Consider the following 27,424-nt stretch of genomic DNA (forward strand, 5'->3'; position numbering starts at 1 on the left):
TTTTTGCTTTGCCGTCTTTCTGATCCCCACAACAGTTTCTACCTTCCTTTACCATATCAAATTCAAGCTGCTAGTCGTCACGTTCAGCTGCTTATGGTATATGCTCAGCACCTTTATTACTTCTCATTCACTGCCAGGATGTTGACTGGTTGCATCCGGCCTTTGATACTAGTTTCTGCTGAAATTTCTTCAGTTGATTTTCTCCAGTCAGAAGGTGTGCTCTTCTAGGCAGCTGCACAAGTTTGAGAAGACCTTTGTCTGTGAAGCTGCCTTGTTATTCTTCCTAAAACTCTGCTTTAGTACTCCTGTTGCAAAGATCAAAGAAAACCTGAAAAAGGTAATTCAGGTGTGTTACAGCTGTCATGCTGTTTAGTATCACTTGTGGTTTTTATCTTTTTTCCCACTTTTTTTCTTTCTACTTGTTCACTGTTTTTTTTCTTGTGTATAGAATATTACCTATATACAGCAGTCTTCTGTGGGATTAGCACAGGGAGGTCTAAATGAATGACTTGTGCTCCCAAGTACTGTCATAATGGAAAGAAATTTTTAGAAAATTTAGATGTCTGCAACGGAAGCAAGCTCACAAGTTGCTGGTGATAGTGTAGTAAGCTTTGGAGTTTTCTTTGTGTGTAATGTAAGAGGAATCTACCTTGGCTAAATTTGTCAGTGTTTTAATGACAAGCGGCTCAATAGTTGGCTGGGACTTTGCCATACTGCAGTGTTAGATAGCCAGTGGTAGACAGGAAAAGGTGTGTCTTTTGAATGAAACTCGACAGACTTATACCAGGCAAAGTCCTGGTCTACTTCATAAAGGAAAAACTGGAGTAAAAGATCTTTTAACTGAATCTAACTGAATTAGCCTCATCTATTTCTTACAGTGTTAAAACCCCTGTTATTTTTAAAAGATTTGCAGGCATCGTTTTAGCTGGATACCGCAACATACTTACTTATATTTTCTGAATTTTTACCTTTGAAATATTTTCTTTGTGATAATTGCATTGAACTAAATTATCTGCTTTCCTGAACTTCTAACTGAAAATTTCCTTTTAAAATGCTTTTTTATAATGTTTGTAGCACTTATTAGAAACCACTTTATAATGGTTTTGTAGCACTTAGTAGAAATCAAAATAGTAGAGATTTAGAGGATAGACCTCTAAGTATAATATCTTAACATTGCCTTTGCAGGTACATGATGCTGATTGATGGCAAGAATGAAGTTTATATGATTGATAGAGACAATTCAATTTTTCATGTAGCTAATCTGGAATTTCCCTTTCGTAAAGATCTTCGGACACATCTAACAAATACTCTTCTGGATGGGGTAAGGAGCATACATACAATTATTGTAATAACTTCCGTGCCATTTGCTTTTGTTCAGAAACAGGCCAAGTTTTTAGGCCTAGACCAGTGAATCATGGAATTTCAGGAGTAATATGGATTCAGTCACTGTCTGAATGTGGGAATCACTGCATAAGTCGTTTCTTATCTACAGAATAGAAGTTATGACTACTCTGGGGGGAGCTGTTTGTCTTTGAAATAAGTCAAGGTATCGAGGTGACATTCTCTGAATATGAGAAGATGCTTGAAGAGAATCTAAAGAAGTGCAGAATCTCATCTCTTGTTACAGCTTTATGTTTTGATACAGTAAACATGGTCAATTTAATCCAGTTAATGTAAATATTTCTAAAATTTTGTAAAATTTTCATCATCTTTTGATAGACTTTTGTGAATTGATAACTTTGCTTGTCACCCTTATTTTCAGCTCATTTGAATTACTGACTCATTTAGAAATGGTTTAGTTACATTTGTTTAAGACTACAACACCTCTTAAGTTGTCATGCTAATTTTAATTATGTAAACTTGCTAATAGAATTTGTAGGCTCATTGTAAAACAAGCTGTAAAACTTCTATATTTGTTGTTTGATGGCTGGCCTGGAGTATTCTTGGTAAACTTTTCAGAATGGTAGCCGCAAGAAGAGATTACTCCTTTCTTGACCTTCCTGTTTTAGATGAGCAAAAGAACTTCATTAGCTCTTTATATATATACACCTGTCAGTGTAGAGGAACACAGGTTCCTATTAAGTTGCAGTAGCGTTGGAGGATCACCACATTGCTGTCGCTCTTGCTTGCTGAAGTATATTGAGTGTCTGAGATGATCTTCCATGTTGGTCTTCTAAAGCCTGATGCACCTTTCAGATACGGGAGACCATATTATATTGTTAACTTTCTTTCCTTTCTCAGGCCTTTGTTGTTAGTATCCTTCTTGAAATGTCACTTCTGTGAATAATCTTCCTGAACACACATTTACATGTGAAGCATATATAAATTGAATCTGTGAGGATGATTAATGCAAGGAACAATGTATTATTGTCTCAGAGACAGGGGAGCAGATAATAGAATATTTTCCACTACCTCTGCTTCACTGAAGAATGGAGAGCATAATGTAAGAAAGGCCATGCTGTCAGCTCAAAAGTGGTTGCACAAGCTGTCATGTCTGGTAGGAGCCTCTTCAGCCAGGCAGCTTCCTAATGACGTACAGGGCAACTAAGATGATTAAGGGATTGGAGCATCTCCCTTATGAGGAAAGGCTGAGAGAGCTGGGACTCTTTAGCCTGGAGAAGAGAAGGCTGAGGGGAGACCTTATTATGGCATACAAGTATCTAAAGGGTGGGTTGAAGGAGGATGGAGCCAGGCTCTTTTCATTGGTTCCAAGTGACAGGACGAGGGGCAATGGGCACAAGTTAGAACACAGGAAGTTCCGTTCAAATACACGGAAACAGTTCTTTACGGTGAGGGTGACGGAGCACTGGAACAGGCTGCCCAGGGAGGTTGTGGAGTCCCCTTCCCTGGAGATTTTCAAGACCCGCCTGGATGCAGTCCTGAGTAATGTGCTCTAGGCAATCCTGCTTTAGCAGGAGAGTTGGACTAGATGATCTCTAGAGGTCCCTTCCAACTCTGATGATTCTGTGATAATAGTATTCTTAATGACATACATTAGGTTCCATACTGTTGAGATAAAAAGCCTGGGACTATTTTTTTTCCCTGCTCTTTCTAAGGCTCTTGAGAAAGTAATGGCTTGCCGGTGTCCGTATGGTACAATCCTAGGTGTTGTTCTTCAGGGAAACTGCTGCTCTTGTTTTTGCATTTCAAAACAGATGATTTAGTAAGGGTGGCTAATATGCACATGGTGGAAGACAGGGATGCACATATATCGAGACACGTGCATAAATGTGGCTGTGTGGTGTGGGAGAAGGTGTGTTGTGTTTCCCAGATTTATAGTTCAAGTCTCTTAAGAATAAATGAAGTTCTCTCAGTTACTCAGGACATGAACTATAACTTCACTTATTTTGTTGTTTTGTGAAAGTTATAGTGCATTTCAGTATTTCATTTTATTGGCATAAAATTAGTTTACTGTGATTTTTTTTCATCCCAATTTTTTCGTGAAGTGGAAAGCAAAATGGCATTTTGGATATATGCATGATTCCTTTCTTTTTAATCCATAGGAAGAAAAATTTGGCGTTTTGTGTTAACATATTTCGCTAATTAGTACTGAAGGGCTGTTGAAGTTAATTCTTTAATTGCAGGTTGAAGTAGTTCATACTTCCTGCCCTTGAAGTAGCTTTCTCTCAGAGAATGAAAGTATAGAATGAGGTCGCCCAAATTGCATTGCTTTACAGTAATCTTAAAAAGCATGTGAAAGAAGAAAAGACAAAACAGGTACCAGTGGCACACAGCAAAACAACTACTTGTGTTAAGAATACAAAAGATTAGGTAATTTCCCCTAACTTTATTTAGAATGACAGTGTATATAAAACTTTCATAAAGGCAATTTCCATTAGTTCAGTGATCTATTAACTTGCTTTAGGGCTTCTGGTGTAAGCCTTTCATGTGGTTGTCTTTGAGAATTTCAAATACATTTACGGTTCACTTCAGGCTGAAATTACTTGCAAAGAGTTCTTCCTATGATCAGTTATGTCCTGGGTGATGAGAGATCTCCTGCAATACTCTGTACTCGTCTCCAGCTCTTCAGTGGTGATTGTTCTCCTGGCACGGAGTAAAGTTTTTTGCAAATCTCATTAAAGCCAATTTGAATACTACCTACAGGTGACTAGTATAATATGAAGTATTCCTTTAGAAGCCAAGTGTTTTGCATCCATACTGCTATCTGAAGTAATACACAGATTTTTTTGATTTTTTTTTTTTTTTTTGTTCAAGTGTTTTGCCTGTCATGTCAGAAAACTAATTAGTTATTTTCAGGAACTTTCTTGGCATTCTACTTAGCTTTGGAACAGTTGAGTAGAAAATGCACAGGCATTCTTAGGCTTGAAATACTTCTTATAATTTTAATGTAATTCTGTATGTATTTTATATCTAAAATATTGTTCACACTTGAAGACTTAGGAGGGCCAAGGACTCCAAAAGTGGAGAGCGAGATTGAAATTGATTTATGCTTTTGTATCAGTACAGACCTCACTTAATTGTAAGCTCTCTCAGAAATGGCATAACTTTTTTGAGTTTGCAGAGGCTGGCACTTCGTACAAAACAGATTTTAAAAAAAAAAAAAAAGCTCTTTTCATTCCTGAAAGGCAGCAGTGGCTAAAATTGCGTTGAAGGTAAACAGATAAAGGAAAGGCAAGGCCATGGCACAGGAAGAAAAGGAACAACAAACAGATGTGTGACTAGGTCTGATTCCGTTCTCTGTCTCAACAAAAAATACATTTTGCAAGTAAAATGATATCCTTTGCTTTGTGATTAAATTTTGGATTATTTTAAGTCCAAGTTGATGATTAGATGTGTGATTCAAGGGAAGAAGAAAAAAGTCCATGATCTGTCAGTCTAGCATTGTTCTTTTGGTATTTGTCCAGCTAAAATCTCTTAGCACTGTTGCTGTTTCTAATATGCTGTAAGACTATGCTCTGCAGCACCAGAAGATTAAGAAAAGATTAACACCAGCACAGTTTTGCCATATTACATTGAAGAAACTGGCCACTGGACCTTGTTCTGCAAGCCCACAGGTTAAGCTGATACCTAAACTAGCACCTAATGGATAAGTGGTAAAGATCACACTTACCAGCAGTGGTAATTTTAAAACATACAATAGTGGCTGTAAATCAATATGGGGTCTATAAAAGGAATTGTATGGATGCTGGTGCATCTTGTGGATACTTTTTGTGTTCTATTATCATGTCATTTGAGTGGTTTTGGGTTTAAGTTTTCAGTTGTCTAAAAACTGGCTTGAGTATAGCCTTATCAGGTAGTTACTCAGATTGGAATGAGTGAGTTTGAATGTGATCGGTTTCTCAAATACTACATTTTCCCAACAGCCTATGAGCTTGACTTTGAGGTCTATTCCCTGAGGTATTTTTCAATTCTCATAATTTCAAGGAAGATTCTGAAATCAGATTGTTAAATAATGATATGTTAGCATATTTCTGATCTGAATTGTTCCTCTGATCACTTTACAGCTTTTGCCTTATGACAGTTGTATTGCCGTAACTAAAGGAGCAGTGAATGTTGTTGTCATGATGGAGATGAGCAGCACAGGAATTTGTCTTCTCTACTGCTAGGGCATATTGTGCGATTGTTTATTTGTTCCGGTAACTGGGATATCAGTCAGGATGTGAAAAGAGAACAAGAGGCAGGGGAAGAAGAAAAGAAGCAAGGATGTGAGGAAAGAAGTTACTTTGACCAGTAATGGAGTCAAAAAGGTTTATACATGTCTGAAGTACAGAAAAGGTTTCTTTATAAAATTAATTCTATGTTAAAACTGAACATTCCAGAGAAGGTTTAAGAATAATTTTTGGTCCTCTTGGCTGTATTTTATAATTCTTCTTAAACTGAATATCCAGAGATTCAGATTTTGAAAATTAGGCATAAAATCTTGTAATACCAGGCACTGAAATGTTTGCAGGGTTTTCCATACAAATGCCAGCTTTGCATCAAAGCTGAGTCTCTGAATATGCATGCTGAGGAAACGAGTCCTTAAACCTTAAATATATGTTAAGTTAAATGTATTTTAAAAATTTGTTTCACCTGCTAGTGTGGTTGAAACTTTAAAGAAACATGGTAGCATTCTTTTGTTTCAGTTTTACTTTCTTATTCATGTTACCTGATTACTATGAGGAATTCTGGGTGGGTTTCCCCACCCCCCCCCCCTTTATTTATTTATTTATTTATTTATTTATTTATTTATTTATTTTCCCCTGCTTTATATCTTTACGCACTCTTCCAAGTTTGAACGTAATGCCTTCTTTCTGTCTTAGGGTATACCTACTCCCATCAGTTCTTGCAGTTAGTTGTAAAATTTATTGTCAAAGAAGGCATTGCAGTGTTGCATCTGTTGTTCCTTTGATAGCTCACCGGTGTCTTACCTAAATATTGGAAAGTAACAGAACAGCATTTTGTTACATCACTTCTGTGTAGACTTTCTGCAAATGGTATTTGACAGCACCAGTGACTAAATTTTTAGAGTTAAGACTAAGATATTGTAATGTTATAAAGGAATGTTTTTTACTCATTGATTTAATATTTTTTTCTAATGATGTGGCAAGCTGTGTAAGGTCACTTCAGGTAGTCATTCACAACACCTGTGAATGCTGCATTTGGCTGTGAAAACCCATTCTCCATCTCAGTGTTGTGTTCACAAAACGTGAGATTCCAAAATACTTAGTAGGCAACTTATAGTTCCCAGTGGTTTTTGAGATCAACAGGTTCATGTCTTCTAGTTTAGTTTTAAATGCTTCAAGCTTTATATTTGCTTTAAAACAATTCTGTTTTTACAACTGCTTGCTTGTTTTTCAAAGCCAAATGCAGTTAAATACTAGGTACAGCTCAAGAAGCTTGGTACGTGTGCAGACTGAAAATCAGTCTTACATTGAGACTCTTGTTTGGGTTTACTTTGTAGAAGTTACAGATTCTAAGAGAAGTTAAAAGGTTGTAAAACACAAAAATGCTGCTGACCGAGCAAGAAACAAACTAAACAAAATTAATTAGAGTTGATGTAAGGTTCTATTTTGGAATAATTCTTGAGCTCACAATTTTGTTTTCATAATGTTATAGTGAAATATTTTCACCTTTTCCAATTGTTTTATCTCGTATGTGTGAATTTTGCATTTTAACTTGATATTGGCAGCAAAAAGTCCTTAGCTGATACAACTAACTTATTAGCCAAGAATTGGGGGGTGGGGGTGGGGTGGGGCAAGGGTGCAGGGAGAAGATTGATTGCATTTAGAGAAGTGAATATTGCAAAGTTGTCTCTGAAAAAGATCTAATGATTGGTTGATTGTTACCATTTTCAATCATGACTAATTTATATGAAACTAAGTATTTTTTATTAGTTTATCAAACTAATAAACTCTGCCTAATTCATATTGTAGGAAACCTAAGTTACAGATGTAAGCACCAGCATGTAAGATGTATATATTTCTGTATGTACCATTAAGTTCAGGAAACACTTCTGTGTTTGTATGTTGGTCGTTAATGGTCTTTCTTCTAGCTGACATACTTTCAAGACGATTTACCAGTATATATTGAATGTTAAATGATTTAATGTGATACGTATAGTATCTGTGATATTTCCATTTGAAGGAACCCTACTGTTTAGTCACAGTACACCGTTCAAGCAAACTGCAGTTGTCAGTGCTGCCTAGGATGCTGTTAACATGAAAAGATCCAACGTGAGCATAGAAAATGGATGTTAATGCTTGTTCTTTACTTCCTTGCTGTTGTACTCCTTACTGTAGGTGAGATTTCCAAAAGTGCTTGGTTGACTTACGATTGTAGTTCTTACTGAGGTTTCTAAAAACTCATTAGTCACTCAAGAAAGGCAGTGATTTTGAAAGCTGTGGGGAAACTAGTGTATAAATGTTGGAGATCAGAATGTGTACAGCTTCCTGGCTTCTTATTGAATGCTTCATGAGAGACATTTAAGACCATAATAATGTTTTTATAATCTTGACCTATTGTAAAAGCTTTTTGATAATAAAGATGTGGCCAGTGTTTGATTGCATCATGCTTACAGGTACGTGCACTAAGTATAAATGTGTTGACATTCTTCTGTCTTCATGAAATAAATGTAAATGTTCTCTCTTTTCTTTTAAGGAAATGATCATCGATAAGGTTAATGGACAGGTTGTCCCTCGGTACTTGATATATGACATTATTAAGTTTAATGTAAGTACTTCTGGCTTTATTGCTTTTATCACTAGTTATTGATTCTCATTTCTGTTTTAATCTTATTTGTCTAAATAAGAGCTTCAGAGTAAATTTAAACACCAAAAGTGTTTGGATATTTTGTAGCTCGGTAACGAGCAATGCATCAGAATTAAGATTGAAAGCAGCCTTATAATAGACATTGATTTATTTCCACCTGCTCAAGAAAAGATGGCGGTTTGAAACAGTTTGCTAAACACTGTTGGAAAATTTCCCATCTCTGGAGCATGTTTGAACTATTTAGGCAGATGATTTTCAAGGTCCCTCTACCATCCATTCTATGATGGATGATGATGACGGAAATTGAGAGGGGATGGAGAAGTTAGCCTATAACTGGTGTATTTGTTATCAGAGCATCACAGTGCTCCTTGCTAGGCTGCTCCATTAGTTCTTTCTCAAATTTCTCTTTGAAACCAGGCAACTCGTCCTCTATTAAGTCCTCAGCAGCAAGCTCTCCTGTTTACACTGGCTGTAGGGTAGAAATGTAAAAAAGAAATAGATTGTGGATGTTGTGGAAAAGGAGCAGCTTTTGTTGACAGCTAGGAATAAAGTCTTTGTGGTCACAAGAAAGAGCTGTTAAACAGTGCAGAAAATGAGAAACTTCTTTTCTTTTAAGCAGCTTTCAAATATGGTAAAGGTTTGAACGTCACCAAAGGGCTCTTGTATGTTATCTTTGATAGATTTTTTTTTTTTATTTTTTTTTCTTATCTCTTGGGTTTTTTCCCCAAAAGTCACGATATATGTGGAAATTGAAGTTAGCTGGGGGTCTTATGGCAGGGTCTCCTACTGAAGCTTATTTGAAGAACTAACCTTGACAACATGTTCCACTTGTTACCACTTACTAGGAAATACATTTTCTGGTGATTTCTCTGTTATGTCTAAGGAAGAGAAAATGTCCTTTGAGAAGGATCAGTTTAACCATATATTTTTAAAACAATATTTTAAATAATTTTATGAAAACAGAAATTGCATACTGGCTTTGGTTGGGATAGAGTGATCTCAATGATCTTTTCTTTAACTTTGCCTGAAGAGTAAGCATTAGTTTCCTGGATCCCTCCTATGATTAGGACTTTTTCAGTAAGCAAAATTTCCTTATAGACTTCTGAAGAATACAGTCGTCTAAAACCCCTCCTGGGTTCTCATTTTTCCTTTACATTTTCTTGTTCCTCTGCCTGTGATTCTGTGTTTATTTACCTTCACGTTGTTCCTTGTCTCTGCTCTCACCTTGTGTCTAACCTGCCACTCACTGCTGTTACTCTCCCTTTGAAAGATAAATGTAAGGTAAGAAGTGTACAGTCTCCTTCTTCCCTAAGTTTGGGATATTCGTATACTGTAAAATAATGCTTTCTGAAAGTCATAATTATTTTGGTGAAACATTTTTTGGGGTGGAAGGGGAGGAAACTCATTTGTAGCAAAGTGTCCAGACTTAACTTGAAGAATCCCACTTGGCAAACAGGAAAAATGATAAGAGGGTTTCCAGAGGATTGTTAAGGTTTGGGAAAAGTCTGCTTTTGCGCAGGATTGTAAATGCTTTAAAGCATGTTTGGGGTTTTTTTGTTTGTTTGTTTTTTTTTTAAATGCACTGGGAATGAGAGAGAAGAGTTAGTTACTATGTAATACTACTTTAATGTCAAGGACAAATTACAGTAATGTTATCAGTATGAGTACAAGCAGGGCTTCAGCTGCAAGAAGTCATTAGCAATGGCCCTACTACAGAGATTAAAAATCACAGTGGTTTTTAGGTTAATTTTAGAAGCCTAATTACAAAAGTGGGCACCCGAGGATGTTTGGTTTGGCAAGAAGTCATCAACAGAATTTTATCACCAAGAGAGGTAAATGTATTGAAAACTTGTAATTGGCAAGAAAGGATAAGTTAGATTTGTGTAAATTTTCCTAGCAGAGCTTCAAATCAAATAATTACACAAAGCATCAGTCCTGTTTAAAAACAAAACATTCCCCCAAAACAATTAACCCCTCCACTCCAAAAAAAAAAAAAAAAAAAAAAGCCCCCAAACAACCTCACAGACAGCTGTATGAGGTGCTCTGGAATTCAACATGGCTCCTTTGATCTTGAAAGTAGTTGTATCTTCTGAAGGTGAATGGTGGAGTTCCTGTACTCACAGTCCATCACGTGAGTTATAAGGTTTCCAGCATGTCCCTTGTCCTCTGTCTCATCCTCCACAGTGACTCAGCACACTCTGCTGTTAGAGATATGACAAACTCCGTTGATGAACACCTTGCTGAGGCAAACCTCATGTTTTAGTCAGGTCTAGTGGACTACAGATATTTTCAGCTGACCTTATTCTCGAATGCTCAACTTACTTTTCTTGTGTAGCATCCCATACTAGCTAAGCCTTGCAAAGTTTTCTTTGTCAGAATATTCCTTCTGAAATATTGCTTTTACAAATTCCCCATGAAGTCCCAAAGACTTAAATGCACTATTAATACTGCTGAGAATTTGTGTGTTGGGATGACCAGCGCTAACATAAAAATACAGAAGTTAGTACTAAAATGAGGTAATATGTAGTTTTTCAGAATGCACCATGTATTTATAGTAAGATATATGTCAACTTGCGCCTCTCAGGATGACTGTAAATAGTACAGTGAAAGCTGTTAACATATATACAGAAAAATTATGGAATTAACTTTTAAATCACAGCAAATTAATATATAATTAAAAATGTCCATATGTCCTTTACCATAATATCACTTTGAACTATTCTCAGTGTATTTTGCCAGCATTATTGTCATGCTTCAAAATTGCAGTGTATTCCATTCTTGTATTTATTCTAGTTCTTCACTATCTTGGTTTTGGGTGGTTAAATAGTATTAAAATTCGTGTTTGGAAATGTAGCAGTTGAGACAGGGCAACCTTATCTCTGTTCTGTGCTGTACTTCTCTGGCTTTTAACAAGGGGACGTTTAGGACTGAAGACTGATGCCTAAATAAAGCCCAAAATGCTTAGCCTGGCTTCTCTGTCTATGTTAACTGAATACCATGACCACTGTTGGCTTTTATGAACAGAAATTGTGAGAAGACACGTTTATTCTTAAAGCTGTACGCTTAAAGTTTCAGCCTACAAACCAAAGATCCCAAACTATAAATACTTGTGTTCAATTTTTCCCTTGCAGCTCTGGCATTTAAAAAGTGAAGTGTTTAAGAGACCAATGTCAGTTTGAGATTTAAGAGAAGCAGCAGTCTGCTAGTAACAGATAGTAACATTTTTCATTTTATGTACAATACTATGATTTTGGGAGAACGTAGTGGAATCACGGAGCTGAGTGTCTCAGCAGACCATGGGATCTTTCTTCAGACTTAGGATTTCACCTAAGCATGAACCAGAAGAGGTAAGGAAGTCACCTTAAACGAGGATGATGTGTTCATCAGGAGAGAATGGTAACAGAAACTTAAGAGTGAGTAGAGGCTATAGAAACAAATGAAAGTAGTAAGGGAGAAAAATGAGAGAAAGTGAGTGGGAAAAGACCTACCTTTTATTAATTTTAATCCACATTGTTATCAGTGAGGCTTATTGTGACTTAGCTTTTCAATTTTGCTGTGGTGTGTCAGGAATAAACCACAGAAGCCTTCTAGAAAGAACCAAAGAAAACTAAGAGAATAGACTGATTGAAATATGTACTGTCTATTTGACTCTATATGTCTACACAGAAAAAGTCTTAGGAAGAAGGAAAAATAAAAATTGAATTACAGTGACTGGGGGAGACGTATACTGGAGTTCTAAGGGAAAGCATGGAAATAATCTATCTTGGCTGTCTCTTTCCATGATAAATTTTGTATTGAGTTCTGATCCTTATCACCTATAGCTGCTGCAAAAATCAGTCTTCAGGGATGCTGATGGAACCCTTTGACTTAATTTCTTTTTAATCACTGTTTCTGGGACATCTAGTTTCTAGAAGCTTGTGGTAACATCCCATTGTGTTACAAGAGATGCCTGTGTCAGGAAAAACAAATGATTCTTTAGGAGACTAAGAAAGATCTTTTTTGTTGTCATCTTCAGACTGAATCATGATGCTCATTATTACTAACAGCAACTCAAAATATGACATTGATGTGTCACTGCTTTCATCTCACATGCTGAAATCAAATTCATAGAAAGGAAGATACATGTTAGTGAAATAAGCCCACCTTTCAACCTCAACTCTTTGAGGAAATGCAGAGCAATCCCTACTTTTTCTTTTTGTGCTTTGCTTAGTTCTTTCTATAAAGAGCAACTCAGAGTACATAAAATCATCTCTCAAAGCCTACCCTGAGAGACTGCATACACCTATTCTAGTAAATAAAACTGTGCAAGGGGTGGGGTCCTGTTACTGAAACTTTGTCCTCTTTTTAAGTTATTAAAATGGTCCCTGGCACAGCTTTGGCCCTGGCTGGCTACAGTGCTCTTAAGCAATTCTCAGGAATAGTTTAAAGTTTAACATTGTTTAGGGACCATTCTTAGCAGGCATTCTGAGATGTCTTCATTCTCCGTTGGAGAGTAAGAGTATGAACGTGGTCGGACAGCTGGTGGCTTCAGGGGTAGAGATGATGCCTTTGCTATGTTGGTTCATGAATGTAGGTGTACCCAGAGTGTCTTCTAGTTCACAGACTTGGGGCTTTCCTCTCTGAAGTTCAGAAAGTGCCGTTTTGTGAAATGTCAGGTATTCTGCCGTTAATAAGCTTTTAGGGGCTTAGGGCAGAGGACAAGAATGCTCCATACATTGTAAAAAAGACAGGAAATAATGTGAAATAAAAAAATAGTAGTATATCTTCAAATACAGAAGAATTCTGTTTTGGGAAATAAAGGAAGATCCAAGAAATATCAAAACTAGTATGCCACTTCTGCTTTTCTATGGAAAATAGTGTGCACTATTATGGGAAAGATGTCATTATCATGTCAAGTCGTGCTTGACATGTGAAATGTTTCTAGAAGTAGAGATCAATTGTAACACAGTTTATCTTTTCTTACAACCTAGGTGGAAATTTTTTTCTAAGAAGAATCTTTTTCTCATCAAAAAATGACAAATTATTTCTCTAAATGCATGTATTTATTTCATAGAATCATAGAATATCAGGTTGGAAGGGACCTCAAGGATCATCTGGTCCAAACTTTCTTGGCGAAAGCATGGTCTAGATGAGATGGCCCAGCACTCTGTCCAGCCGAATCCTAAAAATGTCGGATGTTGGAGAATCCATCACCTTCCTGGGGAGATTATTCCAATGGCTGATTGTTCTCATTGTGAAAAATCTTCCTCTTGTGTCCAATCTGAATCTCCCCAGGAGTGACTTGTACCCATTACCTCTCATCTTTTCCATGCGACTCCTTGTAAAAAGAGAGTCTCCGTCTTATTTGTAGCTACCCTTTAAATACACAGCGGTAAGGTCTCCCCTTTTCTCAAGGCTGAACAATTCCATTCTCTCAGCCTTTCCTCATATGGCAGGCTTCCCAGTCCTTTGATCAACTTTGTTGCTTTTCTCTGGACCCTCTCCACCCTTTCCACATCTTTTTTGTATAGTGGGGACCAAAACTGAACACAGTATTCCAGGTGTGGCCTGACAAGTGCCGAGTAGAGTGAGATAGCGACTTCTTTCTCTCTGCTGGTGATGCCCTTCTTGATGCAACCCAGTATCCCAGTTTCCCACCCACCACACAGACGTCTTGTCTAGACTGTAATGCATCAGTTTCTCTCAGAGGAGGCTGTGGGGAACCATGTTGAAAGCCTTGGAGAAATCCAAGTAGACAGTGTCCCCTGCTCTCCCCACATCAACCAAGCAGGTTACTTTGTCATAGAAGGCAGTCGGTTTGTCAAGCATGATTTGCCCTTGGTGAATCCGTGCTGGCTTTTCCCAATCACGTGCTTCATTTGACTTGTGATAAGCCCCCAGGAGGACTCGTTCCATAACATTCTCAGGGACTGAAGTAAGACTGCTGATGGGCCTATAATTTCCTGGATCCTCCTTTAAGTCCTTCTCATAGATGGGGGTGACATCAGCCTTCTTCCAGTCTTCTGGGAGGTCCCCCGATCTCTATGACTACTGAAAGATTATGGAGAGTGGCCTGCAACAACGTAAGCCAGCTCTCTTAACACCCTCGGGTGGATATTGTCAGGGCCCATTGTCAAGCTCCTGTAATGGTTGGCTTTTAAAAGTGTAATTGTCCACGTTTATGTCACTGGTTGTATGTGTGCTCCGCACACATGAAATCTGATTCTTTTATATTTCTCTGAACATAAAATGGGCTAATTCCTTATGGAGTTTAGTCTTGATGAGTACAGAGCTAAACCCCTGCAATGCCTGTTGCTTTTTGGCTTCCTGATTTGTGTGTACGTAGTTGAGTTCATTATTATAATAACTGTGACTGCATGGCATTACCTTTCACCTGAATGGTGAATAAAAAGTTCAAATTTGGTGAGTAATTCTAGTGTAACAGAGGAAGCTGTCAATAGAATAATTAACAGTCCCGGAAGCAAATACAAGTAAATCCAAATCCCTATTCATCAGAAACAATCCACAAAAGAACGTCTTCATTCTCCAGTCATCTTTGAGACAGCTCTTCCTGAGAAACCTTGACTTTAGAGGCTTTTTCTTAAATCATATTCAATAGCTGCACATAGGTGTGTAGATGCTAAACTTAAGCAACTATTTTTTTCCTTAGTTAAATAATAAAAAGTGACACTGGCATAATGTAGGATCTAATTAATGCATTCTTAGCAAAGACACTGAAAATGAATAGTACTTTCCTTTTTCTTTCTAACCCTGGCCTTTAAATTTTTAAACTCTAGCCAAGTTTTGATGAGACCAGATTGCAATGGTAAGAATAGACTGAATGCTTGAAAAAGAATAATTATTTTAATGTTTAGAAAGGCAATAGAATTTTGATTATATTTCCTAATACTCTGTGCATTAAATTAAGTCAAGATCAAGATTTCTTTGGTTGTCATTATGCATAACAATGCTGTAGCTATTAGATAAAATTTGTCATGATAAACAGATATGCTGGTCATAAATCCTGCCCACAGCCAGTGTGCTCATTGAATTCATGCATGAAAATTCTTTCCTTTAAGTCTCTGTAAAATATTACCACGTCTGACTTTCCCATTACAAGCCACATTTTAAAGTGATGTAAAGCTCACAGTACATGCTGTCTCTCATTTGTTAGCCTATTAAGCTTATCTTAAAAATGTACCGTGAAAATTTTGAGGGTACAATTCAGACATGCAAGCGTTTAATTGCAGCTTTTCTGTTTACAAATGCCCCTAGCTGTCAGTGACCCTTCTGCTCTTACTTTTAATTCTGAGGTTATTTCTCAAATGGTACCATCTCAAAATATAGATTTAAAATGCTTTTGTTACTAATCAGGGAGTGTAGGGATAGGACGAGCGGTAATGGTTTTGAACTGTAAGAGGGTAGATTTAGAGTAGATATGAGGAAGAAATTCTTTACTGTGAGGGTGGTGGGACACTGGAACAGGTTGCCCAGAGAAGTTGTGGATACCCCATCCCTGGAAGTGTTCAAGGCCAGGTTAGATGGCGCTTTGAGCAGCCTGGTCTAGTGGAAGGTGTCCCTGCCCATGGCAGGGGGGTTGGAACTAGATCATCTTTAAAGGTCCCTCCCGACCCAAACTATTCTATGAATCTGTGATTCTAATAGTGACCTGGAAAATGAGGGTGCCGTGCTTGTGTTTACTCTTACACCCTTTCTATTACTTCCATTACTTTTTGCCGAGATGTACCTAATAAGCACCCAACTGTTTGTAACAGTGCTCTTACTGTGTGTTAGGTTCTCAAAAGCTGTATATATCACTTCATTCTATCACAGCTAAGAGGTATCAGGTGCATGAAATACAGAACATCTAGTCAATTGTGTCATGCTTTGCTTTCTGGTGTCACACTGGGAGAGACGCACTAAGACTGCTTGTAGCTGCGGTGCTCTGGCACCTTAATTCCAGAGCCTGTCCTCTACTTCCAAATCCCTTGTTTGAATTTGTGAGGTTACACAGCTGCTAGGGCCATTGCTTTCTTCTGCTCTGATTTTTATAACGCAGTTTACTGAGAGCAGGGACAACTGGGCCAGCCAGGTAATATGTGTTAGTATTCTTTAGGCTATATGAATAGAGTAGCATTACGGAATAGGGAGGGCAATAAATGGTGGCCTTGGAGAGCTTGTAAGATGGAGAATCAACAAAATAAGGAAGTGATGCGGCAGAAGCTCTTGTGTCTGTGGAGATGGATGGACAGAAATGCATCTTAGCTAGTTGTCTTTTTCGAAGTCTTTCCTGCCTTACTCCCTTTCCCTGTTGATCATCTTTTATTCATCATTGAAAACCTGACTTGTGTGTCTGAGCAGCAAAATTTGCAACTCTCCTTACCTGTTCTGTAAACTTCCAAATGGATAATTTGTGTTTTCTTCCCTGTCGCTCCTTGTGCTTGAGTAAAGTGCAACTGAAAACTAGCGGTTTTATGCCTTTTTGCATTTCTCATTTCAAGACTCTCTTTTGCTAGAATGCCTAGAAAAAGTAAATTATTGCTGAAGAGTGATAACTAGTACATGCTGACTAGGATATCTTTGGTGGTTTTGTATTCTTAATTTTATATATTTTTAATCTAATAAGCTATTATTGTTGGGGAACGTTCTTTAGCATTGTAATAAGTTTGAAGGTTGACTGTTTACTTGCTGGTTAGATTGTGTGAAAAATACATCTGATTTCTTCCTTTCCCTTGCATCTCTGAGTTAGACCCTCCTCTTCCCAACCCAGGGGGCACTATGGATTGCAGTGAATGTGGTTTGTTTTTCACATTTGCCACAATAAAGAATGCTTAATAGAATATCTTATAAAAACAAAGGGATTGTATTAAATTTTGCCAGGTCTTGTTTTATTCCCCAAAGGTAAGTGTTAACATGAAGTGCATCTCATGAGAACCTTTTTGAATGGGAGATTATCGCTAGTATAATTGTCAGGGGAGGAGGCACAAAGTATTGCTCCTGGGAGAGAGATACGGGGACAAGAGCAGCTTTAGAAGTTGCTATGATATTAAATCCTTTATATTTTTCAGGTGTTCGAGTTCTTTAGGTTTTACTCTTGATTACTCTGATGTGACGCTTTTTCAGCAAACAATGAAAATTGCTACAAAAACTACAAAGCAAGACCTGAAAGTTTAAGTAGCACTGTAAATGAAAATAACTCTGAAGTATTTCAAACTTTATACAGTCCAGAGAATAAAGTCCACAAACAAATTTTTTGTTCTTAGAAGGTGTCTCTAAAGAGCTTTTCTCCGTATTTTTACTAAAGTTTTCTGCCTCTCGCATTTTTAGCCTTTAAAAAAACCTCACGTTTTATTTGCAATATTCTTTTATCTTCTTGTGCTAGGAACTGTAACATATGATTAAATAGAAAAACTGTCTCCTGCAGCTTGCAGTCTATAACGGTCATTCCCATAGGAACTGCCAAGTGGACTTAAACCCAACTTCTGTCTCAGGCAGATATTCAAATCTGACAGTGATCACAACTGAAGTGGAAGGTGTGAAAAACTTTACAGTGGAGCAGCTTTTCCAGTTGCATTATCATGTCCAGTTTCCTAAGTACTGGGAATGAAGTCTAACATGGCTTTTTTTTTTGTCCAGTGTATTTCAAAACAGGAAAAACTACAGGCAAAATAGAGGACAGCTGAGGGGGTATCATATAGAAGCAGTGTGTGTTCAAATGTTCTCATGTCTTACTTCCCTAACTCAGTTTTAATTCCTCCTTTTCTACAATTAATCTAGCTGTAATATTTCATATTTTCATCTTTCTGTCTGTCTCTTGCCTTCCCATGTTTTTTCCTTTTTCTAGGGGAAAAGAACTAAAGAAAAAAAAATAAAAAATAATCAGAAGGTTTTACCAAATCTAAAATAACTATATAATTCAGGATATGTTTTATGAAGGTGAAATCAGGACCTCTCTAATGTTTTCTTTTCCATGCCTAATATGTTTGAATAACCCGAGTAACTGTTATAGCCTAGGAGAGAATGTGAAGGCCATATTTTCATCCTTTATAGAATATTTCTCTTACTTGAAATATGAAGAAACAGCACTTTCTTTTGAAAGGAGCATAATAGTAATTAATCAGTATTTTGTACTCATAAGCTAACAATGCACATGATGAACTAAATGTGTCAAAGACAGATTGTGTACTGAAGTTATAGATCTTTTACAGGTCTTCAGGAATATAAAATCTTATTACAAGCAGATCCTTAAGTTTTAGTTCTATTACTGTTTAGGAAAGGTAGGGGGTTCCCTTTCTAAGGTAGTATTTGTGAATCAGTGCTGATTGTTGCTACTTTTTTTTTTTCTCTTTTCTATTTTTTAGGAGACACTATGCTTACTGTAACAGGCAGTCTTATTTTAAATACTGTAAAGTGATTTATATACTAAAAAAGTCAGTGCCACAATCTTTTCAAGTATGAAATGCCCTGAATAATGTCTTTAAGATGTAGGAATTTTCCCACGGTTCTCTAATTCATTGGAGTGATAATTCTTCATCATAAAGACAGCCCTGTAAAAACCCAGCAATAACTATTCTTATGAAGAGTCACTGTGAATGGCTTGTGGAAAGGAAGAGAGTGTGAGGAGAGTAGAAGCAGAAAGTGAAAATATTGACTGGACCATCTAGTATCTGTTGCAATTAAGGTCAGTATGCCTCCATACAATGGATAACAACAGCACTAGGAAAAATAATTGGCAAAAACAGAAGCAGTAAAGGCCTCTGTTCTATGTTTTACTTTGCAGATAGCCTAAATTCAGTGCAAAATAAATTATTTAAATTTATATTCCCCTGGGAGAACCACATGCAATCTTTTTGTGTATAAATATCTGATGTTGTTGATGGCAAATATATTTTACAGTTATGGGTTATTAGAATTATGACTTTTACTTCTGTAATTAAAAATGGGAAGTTCATCTACTCCTCAGATTACTTGAGGGGAGGCAGCCAGTCTAGACAGAACATAATTCCTTTTGGTTTTAATCATTTACATCCCAGTAAAATCCCCTTATTGAGTTCTGGTTTTGAAGGCTCAGAAGGATTTATAAGGATTATAAAGATCCTAAATGAAGCCACTGTACATGCAATCAAACAATGAACTGGACTGAGTTGTCTGTGCTCCCAAAATAGCAGCTACTAAGCCTTTGGCACCTAACTGGAGCTTTGTTTTCCAAAGAGAGGGCTTAGGTGTTCATCCATGGTAGATGCCCGTTTCCATAAATCTGCCTCTTTATTGCACAGCGTCAATGGTGAGAATCATAATTCAGTCACTTCAACTGATTGTAAATGTTCTGACTTATATAGGTTACCTTTACGTGGTGAAGCAAACTTACCATGCACTTGTACTTGTAAGGCTTTACGGTGTTTTATCCTGAATTTGTATTCTGTTTTGAGCAATCCAAGGAGGAGAAGAGTGAGGAAGGGAGCAATGTTTGTAGTACAATCTACTTTTTCTGTTTTGATCTTATCTGTTTAGTCACAGTTTTGACAGTCCTGCTGTTTTGTTGAAGTTATGTTTGCTAATAAAAAAAAAAGTGTGGAGCTATATTTGTGTGTTCTGTTAGACATTGATGTTTATGCATGGACTACAATCTTCTTTCCTTTGTTGATTCCTACATACTTGAATTTCTTTTCAGTGATTTTTTTTTAAGGGAAATGCAAATAATTTAATACATGTCTTGAGCAATCTTTTTAATAGTTCTGATTCCTCAAACCTTTTTTGTTCTGTGGTAAATCAAAGCAATGTTCTATTGTATAAGCTGACAACATATAAATAGTAATTATGTTCCTGCAGCACATTGGTTGAATTGTTACAATTGAAACAATATTTCACATGCTGCACCTCATTGATGCCAAGATAAATTTTAGAAACCATTTTGAAACTGCTAAATTCCTTGCCATTACCATATCTGTTTTGAATACTTGAGTGATAAAAGTTAGAAAAAAAAAATTTTAAAATGTATTTTCAGATATAATGGTTGTCTTGCCTTTTCCCTTTTAGAAATGAAAAATGTGAATCATAATTCTACAAAATTTTTCATTTCTCTAATACTTTACTTTTAATCCTGTTTTAAAAAGAAAACTTACTGGAAATGGAAAAAACCCACCTTTTAAGTGATTGAATATAGTAATAACCTTATTTGGAGAATGAAACAACACCTTCAGATTGTTTTTATATAAAAGCTATGTGTATCAAAAAAATAGCAGCATCTATAAAACCAGAATCAGAAGAAATATGTGCCAGACCATTAATACAAAATGCAAAATATTAGACTGCATGGTCTTCAGAAGATGGGAGAACTAATAATGGGCTTTCGTTGGAAATGCAGATGTCAGCTGTGGGTGCCTTGAATTGTCACTAATAATGTTAAACACAGGGTAGGATATCAGCCTGAGCTTATTCTTTATTCTTGTCTCAAAATCATTAAAGCTAAGACAGTTGTGACATATGTTCCGCTATGGCTCAATAAGTGAAGACGTGCGTGGAACGTATATGCGTGTATGTGCTGAATTATTCATGCCTAAGTTACTGCTCTGGGGAAGCAAATGGAGCGCACTTTGCTGGCAGGTAGACTTCGAACCATATCTCATGGAGGAAGGTAATAAATAATTTCAGTTTATCCTGGCCCAAGCCAGTTATCAGCTGTGTACAGAGGCCCAGGCCTTATTTTTCTTTTTATTATAGCTGCATTGGGGAAAAGCCGGATAAATATCAAATTCTAAGAGAAAGTGCTTTTATGGGATTTAGTACCTGCATACCCTTTTTTGTTACCTGTACTGTATCCAACTAGGTAAAGGACTTTCCATCTGAGTCTCACTGAATCTACTGAGCTGTGGCCACAAAGTCAACCTTGGAGGCAAGGGAAGGGTGACTTAAACCTGGAGGGTGATGGTACCTCCTCAAGGGTACCTTCCTCCTTGTGGAGAAGGAGAGGACTGAAACAGGGTGTGCAGCAGAAATTCCATCACCCCTGTCTCAGCGATTCCTGCCATCTTGCTGTACTTAATGACCTGGGATTTGAATTACTCATCAGCCATATCTTGTAGCCATATCAGCATGAGGTTGTGCCATCAATTCGGAAGTCTCTGTGAACTGGGTGGAGGGCAGGAGCTACAGCCTGATGATTGACCAAATTGAGTCTGTCAGCACCTATCTGGAGGAATGTTATTGGGACTGTTATTTTTTGTTCTCCTTTGTTTTTATTTTTAGCTCCTTTCAGCAAATAAATTGCCTTTCCCCAGCCCCTCAAGACAATGGATATTAAATGAGCTGCAGACCCTGTTTTTTAGGTTTTTTTTTTTTAAAGTGCATTTCTTTTATGGTACACTAGGTTCTTGTGTGACTTAATTGTGTATGGGTTCTGTTGGGAAGTTGACTTGAAATATTGTAAGTTTAAATTTAGAAGTGTTCAATCCTGGGTGGATTTCAAAGCTCTGTAGGGATTTTATGTTTTGAGGATGTGTGGACAATTGTATTTAAAATCAAAACAATGTTTTAAAGTGCCGCATCTATTGCAAGCTCGTTTCATGCTGTGACCTCTTAGTGCAATGCACAAAGTTTCAACAGGTGACAGGAATTCAGCTGCCCAAGGAAGAGCTGTTGACTCAACAGATGACTCCTCTCTTGAGGCTTGTCTAAACGAAATTTTGCTTCAGGATACATTTTAATTATTTTGAGGGGGAAATGTAACTTTCTAGCATAGATAGGAAACACATGCTAGTTGTTAATTTTGGTTTATCCTTTGCTAACACACTTATTTTAGGTTAAAAATGCCTGGAACAGAAGTTACCATCTAATGCACTCCGGTAACTATGCTGTTAGGCAGTGGTGACCCTCATCCTTCTCAGACAAGTAAAAACTTACGTATTGAAATAAAATATCAAACAGCTGAATGCTTAAATTAATAAAACCTCTATATTGCCTAAAATGTACTAGAATTTATTTAGATTGTATACGCATCCATGTCTTGGTTTTGGACAACTCTTAAATGTGTGGTTTATATACTAAATAATCTCTTCCTGTTTTTGTCAAGGTCTGTGAATTATTTATAACAGGCTACATTATCCTCCTACTTATTTGACAGAAGCTAGGATTTTACCACTTGAAGGTTTTGGATCTGTCTGGGATAAATACATTGTATATTAGCAATATTTTTTGTAATTATAGCAGTGTCTTAATAACAAAGAAAAAGTCCTTTTCCTCCAATATTGCTTTTATTCAGTATGTCCTTGATTTAAATTCAATGTTATGTTAATTTTCTTACTGCTAATGTCCTTTACTTTTGGGAGAATAAAATATTCCTTAACTTCTGAGTTTACTTAGCTGGTGAAGAAGTTGCTTAGCAGCATTATCTGTGTTTTCCCATCTCATATAATTTTATGTCAGCCTAGCTTTGACCTTTATATGATAGAACCAAGTGGTAATATACCCTTCTGCGTAACCGGCTTTGAAATAAAAATATATGATTGGCAGAGCTGCAGGAAATAATTGGTTCCAAGTCGATGTGAGAAGTGAAAGGATTATTTAAAGGAAAAGAAAGTGATTCAGCTGGTTTATGGTGCATGTGAAGTCATCTCAGATTTTAATTTAACTATTAAGGGACTGAAATAAATTTAAGTCGCTATGTAAAAGCATTTTTGAATGAATCAATGTAAAGAAGCTCTCTAAATAACTTTACTGCTTATAGGAAGCTCAAATATTTGAAACATTAATTAGTTTATTTGCTCTTTCAGACCTACTCATAAAATGTGTCTGAGTGGAAAAGCTACTGTAGGAAAGAGAGCATGTGCACTAGATCTTGCTGAAACTTACCTAGAGAACAGTATATAGAATCATAGAATTGCTGAGGTTGGAAAGGACCAGTGTTCTTGAAAAACTATGTGTATACACGTTTCCCAGGAAAGAATTCTTCAATCAGTTCTTCAGTCAGTTGTTACAGAGGTCAAGATATGTTTTCTGTGTTTTAATTAGATATACAAACCAGGACAAGCTCAATCACTGTACAGATGAGCTCTCAAGTATGCTGTTCGTGGGGGAAGAAAGAAAGAAAGAAAGAACAATTCTCCAGAATTTTAATATATGGCCCTTAAAAATCTGTAGATTATGCAGCTGTGTTCTGCAATGAATGAATAAAGAGTGAGCCACTTTCTTGCCTCTCGGATTTTCCCATACTCTAATTTTCCATTCATTTGAATGGCTCTTTACTAACAACACCTCCATATGTGAAAGGAAAGCAATGGTGAAGGCAAAGTTAACAGACATAAAGGCTTTCTTCTTCTTCACAAGCATGGATCAATGTGCAGAGATTAGGAGACATTTCACCCATGTTGTCATTCGCTTTGTGCGGAATGTCCTTCACCCCCCGAAATGATGGTGGCTGTGCTTCCTCTTGTATAGATTGAAGCCGAGTCCTGTAAGAAAGTGGTTGTGAATTATATGTGGTATGGGAGCAATGCATAGTTCTTAAAACTGTTGCAATTGAGGACTTTTGATAGAGGTCTAGTAAGGATCTAATGCTAGGAAAGAAATGTAAGAGAAGCTTTAATTGCCCCTTTGAGAGCATGAAATGCAGAAGATTCTGGTGAAAGCCAGGATGAGTTTGGAAAGAACTTGATTAAACTCACGTTGGTCCAAAAGTGGCATTCTGTTTTTCTCGTAATTAAAATAGCTGTTCAGATACTACGCGTTCTATCCCTTACCTTTGTATGTGTCATCAGGATGTCATTTTGCCATTTATTTCCTCTGCATTCTTTCAGATTTACCAGCCTGATTCTCTTTGATGCACGTTAGAGCGGGACTTTTTTCCTTTTAGACTCTCTTTCCATTTTTCTTCTAGTTACGTTTGGTACAGGAAATAACTGGTGGCTGGTTGTCCTGCTCATCTGTACTGCTGCCATTGATGATTAGAGTCCTGTGTCTTCCCAGTTTCCTGTGCTCATTGCTTTCCACTTTTGAAAAAATCTGGTTTTGAAGCCAAAATTCTGTGAGCTTATTCTATGTGGACCATGAAAGGGATGGTTTTTGAAAATTATTTTTTTGTGTGAATGGGGTGGCAAAATGAGGGATGATCTCATGTAAATAACTTCCAGTGCTGCATCGTGCTTGTAACAATGCAAATCTATGAGGTTTGTGTTTTATTGCTATGGAAGTGGCATGTCTGACTGAAACTAACTTTAGAATTTAGAAGTTGCCAGTTGCTTATTTTCTCTTAGTGATATCTGCAGTGTGGTCTCCTCACTATCTATTGCTCAAAATATAATAAACTTCATTACAAGCATTTATTAACTTGACAAACGCACATTTTGAATGCTCATACTCATCTGATGCAATGCACCAAATATAGAGAGAGCAATGTAAAGCTGCTGTTTTATTTCAAGTCTTGAAAGGTCAGAGTACACTACTGAGGCTTATAGAAGGGCTTTTACTACCTTTTTGTAACCAAGCCATCACATATTTTGAGGGCTTTTGCAGCCGCTGTTTATTGGTGCTTTTTCCAACTACAGCTATATTTTTCTCTTTTCTATGACAAAAAAGTGAACATTTACGTAATTAACACTTCTTTGAAGTCATCAATATGGTACATTCAAAGCAATGAGTTTGCTTAATTGTGTAAATCTCATTGTTACATTGTCATTAAAAGTATTATGAACAAAATGAGCTAAATGACTTATGAGGAAAGCTATGTGGAAAAGTATGTAGCTGCTATATCCAAAGCTATAATTAGGGAATATTTAAATTATTTTGCTTAACTTCAGAGGTGTTTAGGTATTTAACTCACATATGCTTGAATACATATTATAAGTTTTTATCTTTCTATTAACTTTGATTTGATTAAACCTCTTGCAGCCTGAGACATATGCTTGGAAACCAAGTATTGGGCAAAACCATGAAGTAATTTGATAATATTTTTATGTATCTGTATGATTCTAAATATTGTGTAAGGAAAAATTAGGCTGTTCAAGTAATTTGGTAAGTGTTTGATTTTAATTCTGCTTTTTGTAACTTGGCAGGGCCAGCCTGTTGGAGACTGTGATTTTAATGTTCGACTTGCATGTATAGAGAAAGAGATTATATTTCCACGACATGAAAAGATGAAAAATGGTCTTATTGACAAAGCACAGGAACCGTTCAGTGTTCGAAACAAACCATTTTTCGACATCTACGCTTCAAGAAAGGTAAACTTGATTTCAGTTGTTTATGTTGTGGTGCTGAAGGCAGCAAAGCAGTGTTGGGTATAGATTTTTCCCTCAGCTGTTTTAGCTTCCAGCGAGTTCTTCTGCTAACCGAGTGTTCAGCAATGCTTAAGGGGGTGATTGGCAGTTTGGGATACTCTGAAAAGTGGTTTTAGGCTACCTAATTCTTCTGAATTACTATTTGCCCATATTTAAAACCTGTACTTTTTCAAAATCTAAATCTTTAGTTTCGTGGTGTTGAATGATGATATAGAAGTTAATACCTTTAGGTCTGAAATGTCTCTGAGCTCAAGGGGATGTGTGAGAGCTATGTTGTTTACACTCTCCTCCTTCATAGGTAAGAATATAATGTTCTTTTTACTTCCAGTCCCCATTTGGCCATAGTATAAGAATCATGAGTTGTGCTTGAAGTCCCACTTCATATTCAGCAGTGATTACTAAGAACCTATTCTAGTTAATGTTTCCAGATTTTACTTATTAAAATACTGCCCTTGGTCTTCTGAAGTAATGCATATGACTTGCAAATATATATATATATATATATATATATATATATATATATATGAATTCCTATCTTTCATTGTGCACTCTTTTCTTTGGTATAGTCATATCCTAGCGTTTTGTAAAATACTTCAATTCTCTTTGGTGAATTAAATGACTCTCGGATATACTTTCTTCTAGAAGAACCCATTTTTCTCAGCACTGCTGTTAAAAGTAGCCCTGTGTCTCATCAACACAAAGCAATGAACATCAAATTGTCGTCTTCTATTTGCTTTTGTCATTTCCTTGACCCTGTAGCAAGTAATGAATCTTTCCCCCAGGAGGAGCAGTAATGATATTTTGGCTAACCAACAGTGAGTGAAAATTAAATGAAGAGGTAAAGCATAAGCTGGACTTTAAAAAAAAAAAAAAACAACCAACCAACCCAGCAGAAAGTAGCAGGCTTTGGGAAGTTTAAGTCACAAACAATTCTATGAGAAGTTTGTGTGGATAAAGCACTATAAATGTTTTGATTGCTTCTCTGTATTTGTGTTGTTGCATTTTTGGGTTGTCTGTTTAAGATCAATGTCATAAATCTGAAATAAATTTTTCATGGAGGAAAGAAGACTGTCTAGGGCACATAATTTTCAGCTTGAAATTAAAAGAAACTAGAACAAAAGGAACACATCTCAAAAGTGGTTTCTTATATAAATTTATAGTTTCTTGAAGTGTTCTGAAGTTCTAGGGTTTTTTAACCTCATTTAAAAATCACAGGAAGAACATGGTTGGAAGCATTCCTAGAAAAATTTCTAGGTAAATCATATCAGAGAATCACAGAATGGTAGGGGTTGGAAGGGACCTTCAGAGATCATCTAGTCCAACCCCCCTGCCAAAGGAGGTTCACCTAGAGGAGATTGAACAGGATCACATCAAGGCAGGTTTTGAGTATCTCCAGAGAAGACAACTCCACAACCTCTCTGGGCAGCCTGTTCCAGTGCTCTGCCACCCTCAAAGTAAAGAAGTCCCTCCTCATGTTGAGATACAATTTTCTCTACTCCAGCTTGTACCCATTGTCCCTTGTCCTGTTGCCAGGCACCACAGAAAAGACTCTGTCCCCATCCTCTTGACACCTGCCCTTTAGATAACTGAGAGAGGATTTTATCTATGCTTTTCTCCTCTCCAGGCTAAACAGACTCAGGTGTCTCAGCCTTTCCTTGTGAGAGAGGTACTCCATTCTCTTGATCATTTTGTAGTCCTCTGCTGGACTCTCCAGCAGTTCCCTGTCTTTCTTGAACTGGGGAGCCCAGAACTGAACACAGTATGCCAGATGTGGCCTCAGCAGGGCAGAGTAGAGGGGGAGGATGACCTCCCTCGACCTGCTGGCTGCATGTTTTTTAATGCACCCAAGGATGCCATTGGCCTCCTTGGCCACAAGGGCACATTGCTGGCTCATGGTCAATGTGTTGTCCACCAGGACTCACAGGTCTCTCTCTGCAGAGCTACTTTCCAGCAGGTCAGCCCCTAAC

At 37.0% G+C, this 27,424-nt stretch overlaps 1 protein-coding gene across 2 annotated transcripts in view; it reads left to right on the plus strand.

Moving 5' to 3' along the window:
• The window catches only part of RNGTT (RNA guanylyltransferase and 5'-phosphatase), a gene marked incomplete at both ends in the record, with an annotated part of 198,604 nt that overhangs the window by 56,015 nt on the left and 115,165 nt on the right, over nucleotides 1–27,424 (plus strand). For both annotated transcript variants that reach the window (XM_082481115.1, XM_082481116.1), the window contains 3 exons: nucleotides 1,186–1,321; nucleotides 8,101–8,172; nucleotides 25,236–25,400. In XM_082481115.1, coding sequence (XP_082337241.1) covers nucleotides 1,186–1,321; nucleotides 8,101–8,172; nucleotides 25,236–25,400 — 373 coding nt within the window. The remainder of the gene's footprint in view (nucleotides 1–1,185; nucleotides 1,322–8,100; nucleotides 8,173–25,235; nucleotides 25,401–27,424) is intronic.

The sequence above is a fragment of the Vanellus vanellus genome (genome assembly GCF_965231255.1).
Source record: "Vanellus vanellus genome assembly, chromosome: 3".
NCBI lineage: Eukaryota > Metazoa > Chordata > Aves > Charadriiformes > Charadriidae > Vanellus > Vanellus vanellus.